This window comes from Symphodus melops (genome assembly GCF_947650265.1).
Source record: "Symphodus melops genome assembly, chromosome: 14".
In the NCBI taxonomy this organism is placed as follows: domain Eukaryota; kingdom Metazoa; phylum Chordata; class Actinopteri; order Labriformes; family Labridae; genus Symphodus; species Symphodus melops.
Window position 1 is genome coordinate 5,687,142 of NC_136704.1, and position 25,066 is coordinate 5,712,207.

The 25,066-nt window shown below is 42.7% G+C and overlaps 1 protein-coding gene across 10 annotated transcripts in view; it reads right to left on the reverse strand.

Moving 5' to 3' along the window:
* LOC306834810 (uncharacterized protein) overlaps window positions 1–25,066 on the reverse strand; it is a 106,418-nt gene that overhangs the window by 77,864 nt on the left and 3,488 nt on the right. For all 10 annotated transcript variants that reach the window (XM_079361019.1, XM_079361022.1, XM_079361026.1 and 7 more), the window contains exon 2: window positions 2,367–2,555. In XM_079361019.1, the coding sequence (XP_079217145.1) occupies window positions 2,367–2,553 (187 nt within the window). In that variant the 5' untranslated portion in view covers window positions 2,554–2,555. The remainder of the gene's footprint in view (window positions 1–2,366; window positions 2,556–25,066) is intronic.

The window sequence follows — 25,066 nt, forward strand, 5'->3', positions numbered from 1 at the left end:
GTGAATGAAAAGCTTGTTCCGTTCAGAGACATCTGGAGCAGCAGCATCGGTTTGACACAAACCCTTTTAGAAAGTCCTGACACTCTGGGATCTTTCCCGTTTCCTCTTTAGCATTGCGTGTTGTGACAGCTCTGTTATGTATCATCTGAGGGGTCATGACCTGGACTTTTTATAAGCAGGCAGGTTGGACAAGGACACACCAACCTCAGGAATAAAACCAGGCGAGGGCAATTGGACAGAGGACAACTGCTCTGAGTTGGCATAGATTATCGAGCCAAGTTCCTAAAATTGGACTGGTTGGCAGGGATATTTAAAGCAGCGACCGCCATGCCTGATTATCTTTGGGCTACTATGTCCCCCTTTTACGGCTGAATGGCAACCCAGCAGATCCAAAATGGCAGCCAGTGTCCAGCGGTGCCTGATACTATCAGTCAGTCAGGAGCAGCTGCAGCTCATGTTGCATAAGGCAGATTGTCAAACCCTGAATAACAATAGTGAAGTTGTTTAGGAAATTGCACTTTAAAGGGATACTTCACTGGGTGAAATATGGCTCTGTATTGACGTTGGGTCATGTGTGTCGTAGACATGTGGTGTCTTTTTGGCTCATGTGGATGAAAGACAACAGCTCCCAGCATGCACAGCACCTCAGGCCACTCCGACTGATGCTACAACACATACGGCCGTTTTCTCAACTGATTACAAGATTTCTTCCAGAAGGAACTTTGGCATCTTTAATATCAAATTCCTGCAGCAAACAGACTATGTATGTGTCCATAAGCTAACAGAGAGAGCAGCGACACCACCAGTCCACCCCTCCCCCCCCCTCCCCCCCGCTCGAGGCGGCCGGGCTGCTTGTCCTCCCCGGGAGAAGTATCCCTTTCTTTAAAGCAGCATTACACCCTGCCGAACTAACATTTCCTAAACTAGTTTACTATTGTTATTCAGGGTTTGACAATCTGCCTTGTGCAACATGAGCTGGCAGCAGGTTCCTCCTGTTCCTCCTCAACTGCAACACGAGAGCCAAGAACATCTGACTCCAGCCCAACACCTTCAAAACCCCCTTCATCCATTTCAGTTTGAAGTTCAAACATACTTTTTTCCCCTGCCAATCTCAGTTCTTATCAACTTTCTCCACAGAGCCTGTTAGCGTAGCTCTCTAGCAAGATGGCGGACGTTGAGTGTCGATTCCGGGGATGAGGTCCCGCCCACTAATCTGTAATAAATCTGTAGTTTCAATGCGTCGAAAACATGAGGAACGAGCGATGTAGTTTCACCCTCTCTATCCACAGCAGCCTCCGATGACGCAAAATGACTCATTCAAATTCAAAAAACTTTATTTGTCCCCGTGGGGCAATTCACATTCAAGATGTTTGCGTGATCAGGCTCCTCTTCAGGCAAATAAATAAAGAGCTTTCCCGTCTCAGGGGAAAATGAGGGCGGGGTCCATTTAGAAATACTACAAAGTTTCTAATGATGCAAAGTGTAATACAAATGGGTGAAGTTTCCCTTTAAGTGTTATGGGGGGAATAAACTCAAAATAAATTCCATTTGAACTTCTACAATTCAATTATCTTAAAACAAGGACTCAATCATTAGCCTGAATCTGTAAGTGCACAGCTCTTTAGCATCAGTACACGTTTTCTGAGAAGTGGAGCAGGCAACAGACGGAGAGGACGGACTTATCTCATTGTCGTCGGGGTCGCAGACACACTCAGGACACAAATGGTTTCAGCATTATGTGTGATCTTTAAAGCTCCAGACAAAGCTCATGGTTGGATACTAAGTAAAAAATATTTTATCAGCTTTTCAAAGGCACTCCAAGACACTTAGGCAAGCACTGGTGAAGGTCCATTCAATGGCGGATGTCTCAAAAATCTGAATACACTATATGGCAACCTGCGGCGCTGAAAATGAAGCTGATGCTGAAGAGCAGAAAACTGCAGTTCTTTCAGTGTCCACTTGATATAACTTATGCATTCATTTTCAAAACGGGTGATCTGACTGACATGGGAGCACGTCAAACATGTTTCCCATGAGGCCTCAGTTGAACCTCTTTGCCTGTTGCTCAGCATTTCCAACATGGCGACCCCCATCGTAGGGTTTCCACTCACACCACTCACACGACGTCCATGCTGTATACAGTGTAGGGGCTACACACATTGAGACTACTTATACAGCAGCAATGATTTCAACGGAACGGTGAAATGTGTTTCCTTTGGACACTGACATACAGGGTTTGTCCTTTCTTTTCCTACATGTCCCAGTTTTGTCTCTGTGTCCTTGTTATGTTGTTATAAGGATGAACAGAAGAGAGGAACAGGTAGGGACATCCCATACTCCACTGGGCTCCATGCTAACAGTCTCACCTGCCCTGGTGTCATCGTTGTCCAGCAGGGGGATGTAGTCCGTCTTTCCCACCGTCTCCCCGATCTGGTCATCAAAGGCCTCCGCCTCCAACTGGGCCACGAAATCCCGCTCCACCAGGCTCTCAGGGCCCTGCTGGGGAACGCTGTCGGTCAGCGCGTCACTCAGACTCAAGTCTAACTCTGCCATGGCTGCAAACAAAACAAAGACATAAGGGTGATTAACGTCATTAATGATGTTGTCCATAAAAAACAAAGACAGTTAAACAGTTCAGATCAATATGAGTAAGAGTTTAGATTGAGTATCACTATATAAACTTTAAAGGTTCTAAGAATACCTGAATTTCAAACTTTGACCTGATATTTTTGCAAATTGGATGGTGCTTTCTCTCTCTCTGCTTTTAGTCAAAACTACAATACAATATTCAATATCAATTATTTTAAAAACAGAGACTGTATCAATTTAGGTAATGTCATGTGCCCTATGTACGGAAGCTATAGTCCCCTTTCAGCAACCGTTGGTATGAATCCGACCTCAGCCCTTTGCTGCAATATGTAAAGCCAGATTGTGTTTTTAAAAAGGCATGTTTACCTAATTCTGGCTTCGACCTTATATTACTGCAATTTATTTTTGGCTTTACCTTGAATTTCCCTCGGGATCAATAAAGTATCTATCTATCTATCTATCTATCTATCTATCTATCTATCTATCTATCTTTACGGTTCATATTGGGAGGTGGGATGCAGAAAAAGGAAAGTGTTTACGGTGTTTTGGTGAATTTTAAACCAAAGGAAATGAAGCAGATGCTGAAGCTGAGGAGGAAATGATGAAATGGGAGATAGAAATAGAGAGAAGCGATTAAGAGGAAAGAACTCGGAATTTCCCTTTAAACTCCCAGCTTATGCAATGACAACAGGAAAAACAGAAAATAACAGCCGATTGCATCACAGCCCCCTGAGAAGTCTTATGTGACAAGAAAGATGCACAAAATGAGTAAATGGGGTGGCTGTCAGCGAAGAGGGAGACATCTGATGTGAACTGGGAAAAAAAAAAAAAAAAGTTTGCAGTGAAAAGACCCGGATCAAAGACTGAGTGCATCAGGATGAACCCACTGATCCCGACCTCTGACATTAACTGAGAAAATGACTGTTAATCACTGATTGTAGTACCACTACCAACCACAGGGAGGCACAGTATCAGCTGGAGATACATTGACAGAAATGCATGACTTTGGAGAGCACAGATGCACAATCTGTAACTAAACATGGACTCACACACACACACGCACACAAACAGACACCACATCCAAGCAGTCATCAGCTCATCCGGGAGTTCAGCTGACCAATGACCAGCGGGGGAATTTGCAGAGTCATGTTGTGTCATCCTCCGACTATAATGCCAGATTATCTTCTGGCGGCAGCTACTCTCTCTCTCTGCTCGGTTCATCATCTTCACAAAACATCAACAAAAACAGGTCTTCACTTTATGCTGAACTTCCCTTTCTGACCTGCTTTAAACTGTCCGCACGGTTTCCTTTCTTCCTGCTGTTATGTACATGTCAATCGCTAAGACATATTCAATTGATGGCAGTTTCAAACCACAAATTATCACATTAAAGGCTGTTTTGTTTCTGAGATCAGTTCCTCCAACATCCAAAATAACTCCACAGCCCCCTCTGCTGGAATATCTTTTTATAACCTTTTTATTGTACTTCAGGTCTGAGGCTTTTCTGTTTTTTTTTTTTTTTTGCAAGGCCTCTTAGTTGAACTTGAAATGAGTCCCAATTTAGATTAAACCACCTGAAAAATTCCCTCCGTTCACAAACTCAAGGTTTTCCTATCTCGTGTGGAAGTGCTAAACCTACCTGCACAGAGCCCTGATCTCAGCCTATATTAACCAACATATCTCGCGGGATGTTATTTAATAGTTTTAGAATCAAATGTAATGTTTCCTGAAGCCGAGAAAAATCTGCCTGTTCCTTCGCTGCCACCTTTCCTCGTTTGGTTTGACAGATGTGTTATTAGTGTGTTTTATAAAGTGCATCGTGTTTGCAGCACATGGTATTCAACATTCAATAGAGCCTGAATGCACCACAGTTAAATCCTTAAGGTTGCCTCTTTGAGGTAACTTCACTATCACTTAATGGGATAAAAGTCCCTCCAGCCAAATTGCAAGATCAGATTCATGCCTGTATGCTTTCAGAAATAAGAAATCATGGACTTTTGCCTGAGTAATGTTCACATGTCCGTGTTTCCCACAGGAGAGTAAGTCCACATACTTTTTCTTATCTTATCTTTATATTTACAACTAAAGTATTTCATCTCTCTAAAGTTATTTCCTTTTTTGCAACGCACAACTTTAGTCTGCTAACTTTATCCGCGTGCAGACACAAACATGAAAAGTTCCAAGACAAGAAAAAAACTGATAAAACAGTCAAAGTTCAGCCCAATTTATTCTTGATGGTCTGCAGGTAAACAGTGTCAGCTAGCAGTTTTCTGAATGCGGCAAACAGCAACGCTAACACGGCCGGCCTTCTATCCTCCCTCCCTTGAGCTAACGTCCACATGCCCGTGCTAAATGTGATTAGCATTGTTCTGGTTGATATTCAAGTTGAACCAGAGACAACCAACATACAAACATCTCCATTTTCTCAATCAAAGTACTGCCAAACCTCGCTGCTCCTACCTGATGCTATCCGTTCACTGTGCTTGTTTACATCTTGGCTGTAGAGCAGCTCAGAGTCATACTGACGGACACATTACAGTGTGTGAATGTGACACGCAGTGTAAAACAGATCTGAGTAAAAAGAAGACGTGAATAAAAACCTTTACTGTACAATGATGTTTGAAAATGTTTTCTTTGTCTTGTTCCAAAAGCTAAACAGGTGGGGGGGGTTTAAACCCTTATAGGTCAATGACATTGTATTTATTGATCTCTTAATAGCATCTATTAACCAAACAGTTCATCAACTGGACCAATCAATCCAGCAGTCAATCAGCCACATAGCTGGATGTCATAGAGTTAATCAGTAAATCTATCCAACATGAACACTTACACAGTTAACACTGAGTGTTTTCAGAGGCAGGTACAGAAATAAACTACACACAGATGTGCTCATTACGCAGCTGACAGCCAGTGTATCAGCAGCAGACTGAGAGTAGGGTGTGTCCACCACCAAGTCATGCTGCTCCGGAAACACTGCCCCACTTTCCATATTTAACCCCACAGTGTGTGTGTGTGTGTGTGTGTGTGTGTGTGTGTGTGTGTGTGTGTTTGGTATACAGTATGTTATTTATGTCAGCTGCCGAGACCAGCCGGGTGAGTCATGCCACCAAACATACCAACTGATACGATTTAAAAACAGCCATCTCAACACTGAGCTGCTGAACTCTCATTTGCACTACAGGCGGTCCGATCAGGAGACGAGACGACTCATCAGCCTGGATCACACAGAGCGGGGTTTTTTTCCCTCTCTGAACCCCAGAAGAGAAAGTATTCCTCAAAGGTTTTTGACCCCAGCAAAATGACCTCGTTTGAGCAGAGCTCCTGTTTTTTTACATCCTGCTCACAAGCTTGGTGTGTCCATTCGGAAATAATCTGTATTCAACCAAAGGAAGGAAATCCACAGAAGAGGCAGTTTCCATTGTGCAGTCTGCTGACAAACGCCTCGGAGTGTGTGATTGTATGTGTGGATTAGCCATGTGCATGTGTGTGTGTGTGTGTGGGGGAGCCTGTTTGTGTGCCCATGAGAGGTTGGGGGTGTGTGTGTGTGTGTGTGTGTGTGTGTGTGTGTGTGTGTGTGTGTGTGTGTGTGTGTGTGTCCTCCGGCTGCTAAAAAAGCAGAGGTGAAGGTTAAGCCTCTTTTTTAATCCGCCTCACCACATCACCAGTGTGTGTAAACAACATGTGGTAAAACAGATTCAAGTCATTACATTCAAGTGTAACAAGGACAAACAGTGTTGTGCTCGGAGTGTTGACATGTAATTGGCCACTTGTTGTGATTAACCTGAATGACTGCTGGCACAAGTTCAAGTGAAACCTTTAATGCTTACAAATCTGAAGAAGCTGCAGCTACTTAAAAAGGTATAATGTGCCACTTTCAGAGCGCAAAAGGCAAAACAAAGCGTTCCTTTTTCTGCACACCCACACCTCCCTTTAATGTTCCAACTGAGAGCAGCTGTTCCAGCGACTGACCTCCGCTCAGATATGCAGCCCAAAGATGATTTCATACCAAAACAAAAGTGTTATCTTCGTCTGGAAATCCTGCTCGTCCTCCTCGATTTGTACTCTGGCTACAGACTCCTCGTCCACTTCAAGTCCCCGAGTGGGCAGGCGCCTGTGGTGGTGATGGTGGGGCTAAAGGTGGGAGAGGGAGGCGTGAATGAAACATGTCTGAGTCTGTGCGCTGAGCGTAAAGCAGCTGAATGAGCACAGAGTCAACAAACAATGAGCCAAGGACGGGTTTGAAATACAAACCGAAAACACCAAGAACAGAGAGAGAGATTTATTTTGGCTTCAGCAGGAACAAACTCAGGTGCTGTGTGGAATAAAGAGAGCAGCCAGAGAGACGTGTTACTCATGTTAGAGCAACAGAAGAAAGTTTGATGCAGATGACATTATTGTTTTTAATCACTGCCAGCAAATTATCTGAATACTTGAACAAGTAATCATCTGTCTAATCTTTTCGGCCTCGAAGCTACCCGTGTGAAACTGACCAACGAGCTTTTCTTTTTTTTGTTTTTGTTTTTAATAAAAAGGTTTAAAATATATATTTTTTAGGAAAAGCAAGGAGTCAAAGCCTTCCATGTTTTTCTAACATCAACAGTTAAAGACATGATCAGTCCACATGTTGGAGGCTCAGATAAATGTGAGTGAAACGGCAGATGTAGAGAAGTGAGGGGAGTGTGCGAGGTTTTCTATAAGCCCAACCTTGGCAGGACATCAGCATGGATCCTATAGCGGTCGCCATGGTGATGTGTGACATAACTCAGAAGATCTAATCCCCAAAACCACTCTGTATTTCATCCTGTCACTTTAATATAAAACAACATTATGTAGTGTTGTGTAATTTCCACGAATCCCCGGGAAGCATTTAAGGGTCAGGGGCCTCGGAGCTTGTTGCTCAAGGGCCCTTCGGATTCTCTCTGACGTGATGCCACGGTTGCTTCTGCTCCTGCTTCTGATGCTGCTACTTCTCAGAATCAGAAGTTGTATTGCCAAGTGCATTTACACAAACGAGGAATTTGTCTTGGTGTATTGGTGCAACAGAAAAAAAAACAAGGCTTAAACAAGTACTTCAATAAAAATTAAATATTCAACTGCTACTTCTGTGACCACGTCTTTGTTTTTAGTCGAACTAAAAACCTGCATGGCCTCTATCTGATCTCTGCTTTGGTTAAACATTGAATAAGAGCTTATATGGTGTCTGGTAAATGATAAGATATTTACTCACTTCCAGAAATTATTAAGCCCTTATCATAAAGGTAAATATTCCAAAGGAAACGAGGGTTTCAATGTGTGTGGTACACGCAGGAAAGAAGTCAAACTGTGAAGAGAGCATTAAGTTGAAATATCACAGAAACATGAACAGGTCGATGTTTCTTCATTTAGTGTGGCGTGACTTTAAAGTCGTTCCCCCCCTCGGAGTCATTTTTAACAAAAGCAGGCAACTGTACGTCCGCCTGCCCCCAGCTGCATTAACTGTGTTACTAAAAGGCTTTGCTAAGTGCATCGGAGTGTTCACTGTTCAAGGACAATAAGGCCATAAAACAAACTGCCAGCAGTTTACTTTCACTTCCAACCATGAACCGCTCTTTATCAGAGTCACATGGGCCGAGAGCTGAGGGGAACGCTGACCTCACCGGGGTCCTCCAGGCTGTATGTTTTTTATCATTGTGTATTATTGATGTAGTCCATTACATAATAAAGTCATTGTCAATTAACCTCTGACCTTTTGGGTGAAAACGGAATCACTTCATGAATGTAAGCAATTAGACAAAATCAATTCTGGAGGAAAGGCCGAATCATCCTGAGTGCTATGTTTAAAAAGATTCCCTTCAAGCTTTACTGACAAATCACAAATCACAAGGCAGACAGCACCAAAACACACAGTCTGTTGGGGCCCAAGGCAAAAATCTATTGGGGGGGCCCTTCAACCAGGGTTCAGCAGGGTGATGACACTGAATGCTGCCAAATGGGCTCCCATGTAATATCATTGCACATTCTGCACATTAAACTGTGTCAGCCCTCCTGGGGCCCCTTCCTGGTCTGTGGCCCCAAGCCTGTTGACAAGCAGCACCTCTGCCAAAACACAATGCCTCCACCAATAACAGATACATTTAAATGAAAAGGCTCCACCACACAGAGGCTGTCAGGCGGTACCTGTTGAATTGTTCCTTACAGAGCTTCAATGCTTTCACTATGTGGATATGCACTCTAAAAGGCCATGAGCAGAACTCAAGGCCCTCTAACAGGTGGAACTCTGGGAGTTGTATGCGATACATATGAAATATGTATTCAAGCAGACAGCTTCAACATGGTCTGATGGAAAAACACAAAGTGTCCAGTGAGCCTGAAGTCTCTGTGTGGAGAGCTCACCACTGATGTCACTTTCTACTAGAGGTGGGTCACATGGCCCACTCAACTGCAAAGCGAGCGAGCGAGCGAGAGAGAGAGAGAGAGAGGGCTCACATTGTTGCTTGAGTGAGTTTTATGACTCTGCGGTCGATGCTCCTGGCACTTCCTCTTACAGTCAGTGTCACAGACAAAATGTATAATCTTCGATGCAAAACATAAAAACTAACTTTTTTTATAATTGTTTATTGTTCTAAAATACTCAAAAGTTCCTAAAATAACAGACATAAGTCATTTATTTCCATGTGTCCCCATGCATGTATTTTGAGCTGTTTCCTCTTTTGTTTCTCTGCAGCCACACTTCTGTCTTTGAGTTCCAGAGGATGCTGACGACGGACTTATCGCTCGCACTTACTCGTCGATCTTTCTCACTCTCAAACAAACACACACGCAAAATAAGCAAATAAGACTTGCTCATGCAGAAAGCATCCTGTACATACAGTTGTGTCAGCTCTTTCACACCCTAACTTAAGTTCAAGTGTTTTCACTGCTGGTGCAAAAGGCCAAAGGAAAGCAGTGATGTTACCCTATTCACGTCCTTGATCCACAGCATGTGTCAAATATATGACAGAGTTCATCTGCAGATCATTTGACACAGTACTGTGGACTGTCATCTAGCTTTTTACCACGAACCTGTTCTATGGGCTTTTGTTCCAGCTCATCTGAGTGTTGCTTCTACTTCAGTTACAGAGCACTCAAGACGTCTTGGGATCAGTGGCAGCTGGTGCATTATTCAGGCGCTAACACATATTGGCAATTGCCTTTGCCGTGCTAACAGCGTTAGCATTTCATGACTTCAAATCCAGGAACCATCTATTTGAATAAAATAAATGAGTTTCTTAGGCATCTCTGCACTCTGTAACACTGCTGTTGTGTTCATGGTCACTCACCTAGATAAAGGGCAGGTGTGACAGTTGTGTATTTGTAGTTATATAAAGGGCAGTGTGTTCAAAGACTTGCGTCCTGTTGGAATCTTCAAACGAGCCAATAAAAGGGAGAAGCCCCGGGTCACATGACGGGCAAAGGTTTATCGACTCATGCAGGTTCCTTGAAAACAGGAAGTATTCAGATGTAAAAAAAGTGGTATAAATCGTTGTTCTTTTTTTTACTACCCGCAAAACCACACGCTGTCATCACTCAGACACAGACTGAGTATTTACTGCAGAGGCACACCATGCCTCGGCCTATAGAAAGGCAGACTCTCATGAGCGCACACACTTACACACATCATGACCCTCCCTCACTTAGTTTACATGAAAGAAAAAAAGGGGGGTGGGGAAGGTGATCTCTGTTATCTGATACCTGTTCACACCCTGTAAATCACAACTCCAAGTGCACCCACAGGGCAAACCTCCATCCCGTCATGTCGAGGTGTCATCTCGTAAAACTTCCTAACCAGACGCTCTCATGTAAACTGGAGAAATTCACCGCTGTGGGCAGAGTGTGTAGTGACAACATCGCTTGAAAAGGTTAGAAGGAAATCCATTAAATAGCCTTTTTGTTGTATTGTGTGTGTGTGTGTGTGTGTGTGTGTGTGTGTGTGTGTGTGTGTGTGTGTGTGTGTGTGTGTGTGTGTGTGTGTGTGTGTGTGTGTGTGTGTGTGTGTGTGTGTGTGTGTGTGTGTGTATTTGTGTGCACTTGGTGGGGTCCCCCTGTCCAGCTGCCATCACGCTAATCTGACAGAGATGCTATCCTTCACATTCCTGGCGGGCCTTTGAGTGAACGTCACCAAGCCGCACAATCACAGCACATTGTCAATACACCCTGACACAAACAGACACAAACACATGGGTTCAGGTTTCAGCTCATCACACACACAAACTGAGAGCAACAACCTGTGCACGACGGTTATCAAAACTTTTTTTTTTTTTTAAATGACGTCAAATTCTGTTATCTGTGAATCGTTTCTGTGAACAGTGGCCTGAGTCAAACCCTGAGTCACTGTGGAGGGAAACAGGCTTAATATATGAGCTGCACCAGATTGAAGCTTCTATCTTGAAATGATTCATTTAAAACATCCTTCTAATCTGCTCTCGTGTAGAGAGATCACACCTAAGCCCTTGGCAAAAATCACTGCTTGTGTAAACAGGGTGTCTCTGTTTACAGAGAGCTGTGAAACCTGCAAGACAAACACGTAAAGCAGCTCTTCACATGTCAAGCGTTCCATCAGAAGTGAGGCTGTTAGCCTTTATAACGTTGTCAGATGGAAAAGTCAACTTGTCCAATTTTTTTTTTTCCCCCCACAACAGGAAATGACATCTTTTCATACAGTATGAGCATCAAACATGAGGAGACAACCAGTCAGTCCATGAAGGGAAGGAGACACCATTTTGGAATGACTACTGTTCAGAAAGAAAAAAAAAATTCTGACACACCCACAGTACACACACACACACACACACACACACACACACACACACACACACACACACACACACACACACACACACACACACACACACACACACACACACACACACACACACACACACACACACACACACACACACACACACACACACACACACACACACAATAGCATGTAAGATACATGATCCGTCACCTATGCACATCTGATATGAACACAGACTATCACCCTTCTCCAGTTTCACTCATCAAACCAGCAGCTTCATGATGAAGTGACACTGAAACCTTGTGAAAACTCACCGTCACACAGACAGGAACTCCAAGCCTGACTTTAGAATCTGTGACTATCACTAACATGACTTCAATGCAGTGAGACAGAGACAGCCTCCACAGGCCTCCAGCTTGTTACTGTGTGCAGGGAGCGGTCTGAAGTCACGGGGGAGGGGAGCTGGATAGGTGCAACTGATCACTAGACAAACAGCCAGTGTCTTATAATTAGTGTCAGGAGACGTGCAGGTGCAGTTCATCGTGTTTCATGTAGAGTAAAGTCTGGAAGCTTCTCTGAGGCCGATTCATCTGGGGCTGGTTGGAGGGAGATCCAAATCTATACGGCTCCTTTTTGTTGGACTGCACAACAAATTGTTGGAACTAAAGCACGGCTCAGGCCTCAGGGTAAAGTGTCATTCACATCTCAGCCATGCACACACCACAAGATACAATACATTAGGTTGATATAGCACTTCCTCAATAAAATAATGCTGCAGGGTTTTATCTGATGTATGATGCATAAGGGGCGTCATGTATTTTAGGAAGTCATTATAAAAAGGTGTGGCAGCCTGATATTTAAAAGCCCTAAAGCCCCCCCCCCCCCCCCCCCCCCGCCCCGCCCCCCCCCCAAAAAAAAAACAACAAAAAAAAACCATGAATGACGCCCTCCTCTGTGATTAAACAGGAAGTCTAATACAGGTGATGCCTTCTATTTGAGAATGGCTTAGTGTATGAACTAATTCCTAATGCATCCACCTGCATCAGCAGGCCATTAAGTGTGACGACATTTTTTGGGCTCAGAGTCTCATTTTGTCCACCTTAACGACACAGTGCTTCATGCACACGTTCACTTTGTTCAGCTTCCTCAAGTCTGTAGTCTGCAGCTTTAACCTCTTTACTCAATCATTCCAAAAGGCAGAAGAAGTACTTGAAACCCTGTCATGAAAAATCACAATCATTAATCGTGACATTAACTTTGTAGCGATCAGGAGCACAAGCAGGTGAGTACACACAGAGCTTGTGAAAGCTACACTTCATCACTGAGTCTGATCTAACTCCCAAGTCGTCAAATACTGAAATCACTTTCCTCTCATACAGAGGCAAAGTCTGAAGGTGAGGAATCATCCATGAGTGCTGTAACTGTCGGTCTACGAGAGGATCAGGATATTAATGGCTGTCCAATGTCAAATCCTCAGTCGTTGCCCATGTGGCCATCAATATGTATAATAAGGGGATTTGTAAAGAGTTCATGGTTGGGTTAGCAGTCGAGATGTCCCAAACTATTATTTTTCAAATAACTCATCTTGTGATTAATTCCCTCGTCGGGTGCTCAGAGCGCACACACACTGCACGCTGATCTGAGTGCGGGATTGTTTTTGCTACTTATTGCTCCTCTGTGCTCGCGCTGCTGTTCTTACATGCTGCTGCCATTGTTGTTGTTGTTGTGTGAATTCTTCTTCTTCTTCTTCTGTTTCATGCCATCGAGTTGTTTCGTTTGTTTGTCACGATGCGTCGACGCAAATTATTCATGTTCACGGATTTATGTCCTCGATGATGTCGACGCCTCCGCCCAGCTCTGGTTAGCGGTAGGAATGGGAGGAGCAAATTCTAAGTGGTTAAATGTGTCGTAGTGAAACTTAACGCAGAGTCTCCAACAGTGGCCGATGACATCACTGCTCTGTCGGACAAAGAGAGGACGCTCACTGACTTCTACATTTTCCATCTTTGAGGTGACATTTCTTCAGTCGCCTCCTCGTCATGGGGTGCAAAACACGGCTAAAAGCATGACAGACAACTGTCTCAACAGCAACACAGTGTGTTTCATAACGGACACACACACACACACACACACACACACACACACACACACACACACACACACACACACACACACACACACACACACACACACACACACACACACACACACACACACACACACACACACACACACACACACACACACACACACACACACACACACACACACACACACACACACACACACACACACACACACACACACACACACACACACACACACACACACGACACACACGACACATTTGAACCTTCATTTTCACTTTGTCAGTAATCCTGTCCTCCAGACTCATCAGCGTCAGATGAGGTTGGCGGGACGTGGACCAGAATAGTCTGATGACTCATCCCGGTCCTGGGAGTGTGTGTCCATACGCCGAGCATAAAATATGAATATTAAGCTTATCCAGTCAAAATTGAAGCGTGGTTTTCAGTGGTGTAGAAACTAGTGATGGTCAACGTTGTCATGTAGGTTTAGAGTCTTACCAGCAGCAGAAGGAGTGAATGCATGTATGTGTGTGTGTTTAAGATCATTATGTGACAGCTGAGCTCTTCTGCAACGGTAGGCCACGTATGGTGCATAATGAATAGAACGCAATACACAGATTAATAATGCAGAGGCTGTGAGAGTCAGTGAGGGCTTTTCCATGTAACTAACAAAAACGCTGTTGCTGCATCTAGCAGTGTGTGTGTGTGTGTGTGTGTGTGTGTGTGTGTGTGTGTGTGTGTGTGTGTGTGTGTGTGTGAGAGAGTGAGAGAGTGAGTGAGTGAGTGTGCGTGTGTGGGTGTTAGTGTATGTGAAAAGTAAACAGAGCTGTGTTCGACCAATAATGTCAACGTTCAATCATGACGGCCTTATAAAGAAATCACTGCAGCCCACATGGAGTACTGAACGAAGTTAAAGTCAAGCTGCAGAGCTTCAGACATGAAGAAGGTGTTTGAACGTTTTCACGAGCGGACGGCTCTTTGGTGTGTGTGCAGCACGAGGAAACAGACGATGCCGTTCACTTCCACATATTAGCTTTTTGCTGTTTTGCAGACAGTGATAGCAACAAGAGTAAAACTGCTTTAAATGTAACTTCCATGTAAGCAGCACTGTTAAAACGTATGAGAAAATAACCGTTGTGTTTGTAACAACTACATACAGATAAACATACAGGCAGACACACAGCTCATAATGCACTGCAGTTTACTGCGGGGATGCATGTTTCACATGTAAACGACGATGAGACGCACTGTAAGGCACAAAGGAGGATTTATGTACTGAACCTGAACTGTGTGGAAAAGTTAGTCCTCACTCTAACCTTTGTTTACTGACAAGAGACGTCCTCAGGCTTTTAACATTCACTCACTTTCTCCCACTTAAAGCCCGTCTGATCATTCCAGCATGCAGCTCCGACGTCGTCCATCCCGCTGGCCAGAAAAAGATTCTCTTGGCGTCTTCACTGTGTGCAATGTTACACTGTCCGACTAAGCAATGCAACATTACTCTCATCTGCTGTGGACAGTTTGTGAATGCTCTGCCCTTGCACAGTGACATCACATCCTTTTTCTGGTTTGGATTCAGGCCAATGCAGTTTTTATGCCAAGTGCAAATGAATTCATTTTGTATTTATTTTTTTATCATGCTTATATATGTTTCACATTGGGCTTCATATTCTGTAAAATAGAAACTTAGCTGAATTGGTGGGTTAGTTACATGAAGAAAAGTTGAGTAGGAGCTTCATGAAGTGACAAAGTGACAACAAAAGCACAGTAAGAGCACGACATGATGATTTGACAGGACAACTATTCTTTATCTATAGACTTTTTTCTTTACAACATTAATGAGTAGAAGACGCCTGACGGAATTATTTCAAATAAACTTTGAACAACAGTTTTTTCTTTTCATTCCAACTATAACCAGCATGTTGTTCCAAGGGCTGTGCTCAAAATCTCCACATGGCAACATGTAGTCATGTGCTCCTTGCAGGTCTGTGTACCAGAGTGGATCCGGGGCTGCAGAGCTGTGATGAGTTTTGAAAGACAGTTGACCCGTGCTGCAGTTCACTATAAAGCTCTGGGATTCAATATGTTCATGTATTTGGAGGATCTCTGAGGAGCTGAAGGATCCTTAATAAGCCTCTGCGAGCTGCTACTCTCAACACAAACAAAGTGCTGTTGTCATGAATTCTGTGCAGGACAGTGTCATTATCTAAAATCACATCGTGGGCTCGACGATGTGTCACATGACCTGTACTGTGAGTCTGTCAGCTCCATACTGTGTGTTTCTGATGATTGGATCCACTCAGAGCTACATTTAAGGTAAGGCTAGTGTGTGTGTGTGTGTGTGTGTGTGTGTGTGTGTGTGTGTGTGTGTGTGTGTGTGTGTGTGTGTACACACACAGGGCCTTGATGGAGCTCACAGTGGGCCTGTTTAAGGGCTGAGTGAAAGGACTACTGTTTGACCCTGTGTGTGTGTGTGTGTGTGTGTGTGTGTGTGTGTGTGTGTGTGTGTGTGTGTGTGTGTGTGTGTGTGTCTCACAGCACTGTCCTCTGGTCTTAATAGCATTACGCGGCGTTCTCAGGACATGTTGGTATAATTCCATACTTACTGCAGCTTGTTAGCGTACACGTTAATGAGAGGAGAGACAGGCAGGTGGACATGTCCACACCCTCCATCATGTCCTCCTCCCTCTGCTCTTTCCTCTCTCCCTTCCTCCCTCTCTCTTTGGAAAACACGCCCAACATCACTGACTGAATGAATTCTCTGTGAGTCCCATGGTCTCCCCTACACACACACTGTGAAATACACACACACATACACACACACACACACACACACACACACACACACACTGTGAAATACACACAAACACACACACACACACACACACAACGTATTTCTACGGGAACTATGCTCTATTGTTGCAGAATGAGGCTGAGCACATCGCAATGGAATGCAAAGCAGCATGGATGCACACACACAAACACACAACTACACACACAACTACACACACACACACACAGGTCAGACTCTAATCCCAAAACAAAAATTGTCACACACAGGTACTGCACATCCACACACTCAAACTCCGGGTGAGGACGAGTCAGAGGGGAATTCACTAGTGTGTGTGTGTGTGTGTGTGTGTGTGTGTGTGTGTGTGTGGGTGTGTGTGGGTGTGTGAGTGTGTTGGGTGTGTGTGGGTGTGTGCTGGGTGTGTGTGTGTGTGTGTAAGTGTGTTGGGTGTGTGTGGGTGTGTGCTGGGTGTGTGTGTGTGTTGGGTGTGTGTGTGTGTTGGGTGTGTGTGTGTTGGGTTTATGTGTGTTGTGTGTGTGTGTGTGTGTGTGTGTGTGTATGTGTGTGTGTCTACTAGAACAGATTCCATTGGGTAAAAACAGACTGAATTCTTGGCGGCCCTGTGACTCATGGACTTAAAATTGCTCACATTCCTGAAAGTTGTAAAAGGCCGTTTGGGTTTCTGTCCGTTTTCAGGAGGTGAGCAGATCGTCTACAGGTTGCTGCGTTGCCTGGAACAGTGTGAGGGGAATGTTTGAGAGGACTCCAGGGAACTGAGCCATGACACTTCTCCTTGATGGCATGAATGAATAAATATTATCCATCCCTACTTGAGTAAAGTAAAGAGAAGCAAAGTTGGTCCTCGTCTCTTTTGTCAATGGATTTATGGTTCTGAAACACATTAAAACGATATCGAAATAAAAGAATTTTCTTTTTCATGATCAAAAACAAATGAGCAAAAGTTTCAAAACGGTTTGATTTTAGTTTATTTCGCTGGCTGTGAAGCGAACTGCACCAGTAAGCTATTGCTCTATAAACCAGAATAAAGTACAAATACAAAAGTAAAGAATATAGGCCTTTAATTTCTGCTTTAGAACCATAATACACAAAACCATGTTTTACGACTGACACAAAACGTTTTGAGCTCTTGCTTTAAATTACATTATCTTTATTATTATTATTATTTTTTTTTTTAAATCAGAAAAAAGAAAACAGCATGTGTTTCAGATGTACATACGTTTTCTGGCTGGTGGAACACACACACGCTGACCTGCTCGCTCCTGAACCTCAAACTCACCCAAGGCTCTGGTACTGAGAATCAAAAAAGAACCTTCTGCTGTTCATGTAATCGTCATGCAGTAAGAAAAAACGAGTGGTGCAGAGACGTTCTATTTAATTTGATAATGTTGCCCAGTTTGTACCTCTGAGGCTGCAGGATTTTTACTTTCACTGTTGTCTCAGTTGTAGCCTTCAAACTACTTCCCTGTTACGGCACCTTTCTTTGAACGCATGTTTCCATTGTTCTTGTTATCACCACATACAGAACCACTGATACATGTTTGAAGGCCTCTTGCATGTTGAATGTAGGGATCATAGCACATCAAAACAGAGTATATTTCCATCTTAACAGGTTCTAACCCTCCTGGAACAACTTCTGTGAAATATTCAGTTCATCGTATTCTCTAATACTCTCTGACATCTCAGAGTTTTTTCCCAGAAGTGCTGCTCTTCCTTGCCTGTAACACACCTCTTCCCCACATCCATCCATCTACCTCTTAATTCCCCGGCTGGCTGATTGGCAGCGGTAAAGCCTGGCTGCTGACACACTGGTCCAGCTGCTACCGTAGAGAGAGAGGGAGGGGGGGATTAAAGCGAGCGGTTCACTCTGTACCATCCCATTCTTCCTCTCCACTCTCTATCCCTCCATCATTTCATTCATTCAATCCGCCGTTGTCACGCAATCTGTGACTCCACCCCTCCAGCCCCACCCCACACACACACACACTCACACACACACACACACACACACACACTGCACATCTACGTACATGTGCACTGACCAACGCAGACACGGGCTCATCTGGGAGAGTTTGGCAGCCTCGGAGATACAGTGATATGAAATGCTTGCATGGAGCCTGCTGGGTTACAAAAGAAGTTCCATACCAACAAATCATTAAAGCCCCAAAAATCTGTTCATAAAGTACCCCACACTCCCCCTTTTTTTTTTTTTTTTTTGCAATGTATTATTAATCCAAACTACAATTAAGAGTATTTTAAGTTTGTGACTCTCTTTCGTGATGTGAAGTCTGCGCTTGGTGAAACAGTGGATTTCCTAAAATCATTTAGGGATTAGTCAACATGGCTTCTTGGAACTGTGGAGCGGTGCTGACTGTTGATTTAACAGAGCGTTCATCACTCAACCTGACACTTTAAACATGTTAATACATAAAACACTGAGGAATGGTTTCATGTGAATTCAGGCTTCAGATCATGGTTAACTCTGGTTCAGCTAAGTGGCAGAACACTGTCCCTGTCAAATTAGCCAATATAATAAATTTAGACTGTTGTTTCAAGGCTTGATATCTACGCACCTCTGACATTTCACGTTCAGTCCGAAAGTTGTAGAGACATAATACCATCTTCAGAGGTAGTAACAGAGTTGTTACAGAGGTGAGACATTATCAGCTGAGCCAGCTGGGGAGAGCAGCACTGTGTGTGTGCATATCTGACTGTGAGTGTGTATGTGGAGCACCTGCTGTTAGAGGTGGGAAATAATGTAAAAAATCTTCTGAGGTTTTCAATAGTTTAATAATTTTCAAAACGCGATTTTCTGTCTAATCAGTTCCTCCCTCTTTAGTGCTCAGGCTAGCTCTTTAACGCAGTAGAATGCTAAATGGAGCAGCAAAACATTCAGCCAATCTCACAGATGACTCAAGTAGGTCCTGAAGTATACCAATTCAAAAACAGACTTTAAATCCATCGATCCATGAATCCACAATCGATTTGAATCGAACATAGAGTCTGAATCCAATCGTGTCCCCAAGAATCAAAATCAAATCCTGAGACACCCAAACATTCCCTGCCCAATATACCTGCTGTGCTAAACATTACACCATTGCCGTATCAATATGGATGTACAGAGACGTAACAGACAGCTGAGCTCAGTTATGTGGCTTTGTAGAAAAGCAGTCTGAAAAAGGTTGAGGGTTTGGACTCCTTCTAGAAGGCCCTATGTTACTCTTAAGTCCTGGTCAGCTACATGTCACAGCAAAAACATTTTTCTTTAATCAATTTAAATGGAATCGACATAATCTGTGGATTTTCTTTGAATGAGAAGGAAATGGGACCAACTTTGCTGAACACTAACGATGGAGAGACTTAAAATTGAGGAAGCTATTGTAGCCAATCAGCTGTGTTGTATCATCCACTTTTAGTAAGTCCCCTCTGCCACATAATACACTGCATGAGCAAAAAGAAGAGCTGCTCACTAATGAAACAAGAAAAATAGTGTATTACTGTCAATAGGGCTGTGCTTTAAAAGCTGATATAGCATTCTATTCCCATGTAGTCCTTTAGAATCCTTAAAGAATCAATATGGTCGCAGGCGCTGGGTTTGTAGTTATCAATGCACATCGCCTATATGGGGCAGTTCACAGAAAACCAATAGGCTGCAGTAGAAGCCAAACAACATTACTTAAGCAAAGATTGTTTGGACTTTGGCAAAAATCATGAAGTCAGGAGTTGGACATGAGTAATGCAATATTCAAGCTATGCAAAAAAGTAAAATACTGCAGCAACACAACCTTCGTCAACACATGACAAGAGGAGAGCAACAACAGACAGGCTTACTAAAACAGGGCCGGTGTTTCCCGTACCAACCAGAACTGAATCAAGTTTTCAGGTCAAAAGTTTCCTCAACTTCTAAAAGGGTTTCAGGATCACAAAATCCCTTTGATTCTTTATTTGTAAGGACTTGTATCTGTGCAGCGTTTATAACGAAGGCTCCAAGCAGCTGTCCAATGTGTGCAAGTCACAGCTACTTAATCCTCACTCATCAGTTCAATACAAAAAGTTTTATGCAGATGTAAAAGAAAAGACATTCTTTCTAATTGAAGTGGAAATAGCGACCAATGCAATAAAAAACAGTAAGAGCTGCAAGCGAGAATGTGAGATTATCAACAGAATATTGGAATTTATTTCTAAAATCTCTAAAGACGTGAAGCTAAGTGTTAAATGTGGGATCCTAAAGACTATGCTGTTGTTTCCAACTAAGAAGAACAGCCGTTGTCGTGAATTTTAGGACATGGTTAAACAAAATTGATATATTTTGATTTGTTTCATATTGTGGGAAATACCCAACCGTACTGCCAACGGGTATGCTAACTGACACCAAGCTACCCGTTAAGCTAACTATTAGTTATTTTTGATTGAGGTTGACTAAATAAATCTATTATTTAGAGAAGCAATCAGTAGAGGATGCTTTTGATTGCCTTTGTGTCCATTTAGCCAATCCAAGCTCTGCATTAGTACACAACATGTAGGCTAATGGTGGCTGTATTGATTTTATATAGAATCAATACTTAGTGATGAATATTTCAGTGATGCCAGAGAGACGAATCAGAGAATCTTTTTGTCACTTTATTGGAAGGGATTCGAGTTTCCTCTTGACTCAGAGGGTTGGGAGGCTTAGCAACAATAACAATAGATTTATTCGGCTGTTACTTCCTTTAAAAGTGATTCCTCACAAGGCTCTGCAACCGGCTCATGCTGCAACAAGTCACCTGACTAAAGACCATTTGCTGTTTGGACGGCTCTGAACGGGCCACGGCCTGACTTTTCTTCTTCTGACCATTTGCTCTCCCGCCAACAGATTTGGCCGAACATTCACAAAACATATCGTTAATAATGACACACGTCGGACAGTTGTCGGGGACAAAACAGAAGGTGACTATTGGAGTTGGTTCAAAACAGCTGAACACTCGCCAAGCTGTTAAATTGAATGAACGGCTCTACAATACAGTCATCAATGAATCACTGTTTTCACAGCCACATTGATTTCACAGTAAACATGACCGAAAGCGCCAAGGCTATTTAACACTGTTGGACTATTGATCACTTCAGATAGTAAATGCTCTTAGTCGCTAAAAGTTGTCTCCTACACAACAGCTCACTAATTAGACTGCAGTCGACCTGTCCTATAAAATCAAGCAGTTATGGCTTCATTCAGAGAAGGAGGCGGAGTCAACATCATGTAGTGTCACCAAACCTGTAAATCCATTGATGCTTTATGCAAGAAACACAATGAAAAACATGTTCAAAGAAAACACAGGTGATATATGTTTGGCATTGACATAGTTACAATCACAACTGGACCGTTATTTGCAGAGCTCCACCTGCTGCAGTGTGTTCACTAACTGTACATGAGGAAGAGATGTTGGTTTATGTCTAAATGTCCAACAACATCAAAAACAGATGTTGTAGGACCTTTGCCGTCACAATCTTCCTATTCTGTGGAGGAGCTACTCTCAATTGTTTTCTATGTTTCAAGAGAGAGAGATCGATCTTGTTTTACCGACCCAAACAAAGTGCAGAAGTACTAAACGGTGGAAGTGGGGGAAAAAATGATTTGTGTAAAAATCAAGATTCTTATCTTCTGAGATTTTAAAGAATTCATGACTTCCTAAAATCGTTTTCTTTTCTGCCAGTCAGTCAGTCGCTCCTTGCAAAGTGCTAAGGCTCGTGCTTTGACTGAAGATGACTGGAGTCAATCCTGAAGTAAGTACTCATTCAAAAATAGATTTTGAATCATGAATCATTCTGGTTAGAAAAAAGATTCTGAAATCAAATCATGACCCTTAGAATAGAAATGTAAATGGAATTGAAAAGTGAGACACCCAAAGGCTCTCAGCCTGACTAAATTAGAGTGTACTTTGACACGCAATCATAAACCTTATACTGACTTTGATTCACACCTGTATAAAGAAACTACAGTTTATCAGCCCCATCATTGATCATGATTTCATATTGTGATCATTTTATTGCCTGTTTTCATTTCAACAACATTAAACTAAGCTGCCTGGTCTTCAACGTTAACATAACCATCTAAACAGCTGACTCCAGGTCTCCCTGACCTCCACCCATGATACAGTGAAACAAAGAGACAGCAGCTGATGGTCGACATATAATTCACTGTACGGCTAACCAGTTCAGGAGCAACTGGATGATGGATTTCCTCTGCTTCCTGGTTCCTAGACAGACTCCGGCTTGAAGCACCTTGAAGAGAGGATCCTGCTTCTGCTAGGATGTCGGGATCAGCTTTCCTGCACCCCAGATTTAACCCTGACTACTCCTTGACCTGGAGTAACTTGACTACCTGGTAGTCAAGTTTCAAAGGATATTTGCTCACTTAAATTATCATGAGTTATGGCTCTATAGACATTAGGAGAAAAGAAGGTTAGCACAGTAGATTATCCATCAGTTTGTTTTTCGGTGGAGAGTAAATAGCTCAGAGTTAATTGACATTCCACAGGTTGGGAGGAGTTCAGGATTCCTACTTCCTACTGAGTAACTCTAGGAACCTGTCTGATCACCTCAATACTTCCTCCTTTCCTTCCCCTCCTACTATGCACATTGTTTCCTGACTCACCCCTTCCTTCCAATGTCTCCTCCTCCATCTGAACTCTCTCCTCTCTGGATTCTAACATTTACAATCATGAAGAATTATCTTATAGCTCTGACAGCGACACACATGTATAGCTTCAACAGGCACTGCGTATTGGTGACCAATGACTGTCCCGTCAACCTTTTCATTTTTAAGTTTTTAATTCAACACATTGTCAGTTTGACAGATGTTCTTTCTACATGAGGAATAAAAGAAACACACAGCAGTTCCTCTGAAACATCAAATACTTCCTGAAAGGTAAAATGTTTTTCCATCCCTTCATATATTGATGGAAATGTCAATTACCTGTTGCATCTTTTCAATGTTCAGAATCAGTCAACTAAATAAAAATTGACATTTGTAGAAGAAAGGAGGACAAAGGTCACAAGTTTTCCTATCATTGTTAACGTGTTAAAAGAAATGAGGGACCTTGGGAAACGTCAAGTCCTTCCTGTGTCCTTCACTGTCAAATCTCTTCAAAGAGATGTAACCAAGAATGGTAAAGTTAGGGGTCGCATACACAACACTATAGTACTCGTCTCAGCTGCTGTGGGTTCGAATCCGATCTTAGCCCCTTGCTGCACACAACTCTCTACTCCCATCATTTACAGTCTATTGTCAACTTTCCTGTCCAAACACTGCACACAAGGACAAAAAGACCTAACAATGTCAACCTAACGACAGTTTTCCAATTTTGCCACAATTCTGTTTGTGGCAAAAAAAAGCCACAAACAGAAAAAAAACTCAATTAAAAGCTCCATTAATTTAATTTCAATTTTCTATTGAAAAATGATGAACGGCACAAACATGGTGTCACTAGTTTGTGTTTTTATTGGAAGGAATTCTTCAAAACTACTGGTTTATTTTAACTTGGTGAAAATGTGCAGTATGGACCAAAGAATAACCCATTCAAATTTTGACTGAGTCTGAATCTGAATCCATCCATCCATTAACTAAACTGCTAATCTCAATCAGGGTCACTGGGAGAAGGAGCCAATCCAATCTTACATCAGGCCAGAGGCCAATATCTGAACAACATGGACAAAATCAAACCATCAGTGTGTGCTTTAAAGTGATGTGGTTAAGATTATAGACTGTATATTATGGATGAAGTCTAAGTGACTTTACTCATCTGTTCCTGCAGGGGGCTTTGGAGGTTCAGCGGCAACAGCCGCCATGCTGGAAATCCATTTTCCTAACTTTAGACAATCTAAGGACATGCCGAGAGCTGGAGCTGAAATACGTCTTCTCAAAGTCAGAAATTCCATTTTTGGCAGGATTTAAAATTTGGGTCTGTTCGATCATCTTTGAAGTCCAAAAGTACTGCAGGAGTGAAGTTAAATTGTGATCATCCAGACTATGTAATTCTTCACTGTACTTTTACTAAAAATTAGGGTTGAACAATGAATCAACATATTTTAGAAACTGTGGAATGGCTAATAACAATTCCAGAGATATTAAGAGAAATACTTTTCTGTTCAAGCTAAAATGTGTGACAGTCAAAAACAGCAGAGCTTTTCTGAAACACTTTTGGTTCATTGTCCTCATTGTTTATCACAAAAGCAGAAGTAGAAAATTGGATGCAAAATATCTCTCCAAATATTTGCAAATGGAGTTTTCTTCATATCGTACAAATACTATACATGTCATGTGACCAAAAACATTTCTCATTTCAGACCTTTCACTTAGGGAGGAGTGTCATGACTACATTGACTGGAGTTGGATTTTATGCTGATCACATCAGATATGGTCCAGAACACCCAGGAACTGACCTGACCCTTCTGCAGCAATTCTTTACAGATGTTTAGCTGGCAGCGACACACACACATTTAAATGTCATTCATTAAAACACGGCACGGTCAAAGACAAACGTTTTTATGTGACGACCAACTGAAGCAGACTCTACGACTAAACAAGTCTGTAAGCTGTTTGAAGGCTGCATTTTATTTTCATTCACTTTTGGTTTCATGGGCAACAAAATGAACACCTAGCCCGGCAAATCTGCAATTACAGGCCTTAAACAAAGCCTTCTTTTCAAGCTTAATCCCTGACATTAGATATCGGCCAACGTGCTTAATTGATCATTTATCCAATTTGACCTGAAGGGGGGTCATTTGTTTGCAAAAACACGTATTCAGCTTCACTGAATGCCATGAATCTGAATGTGAGAATCCATT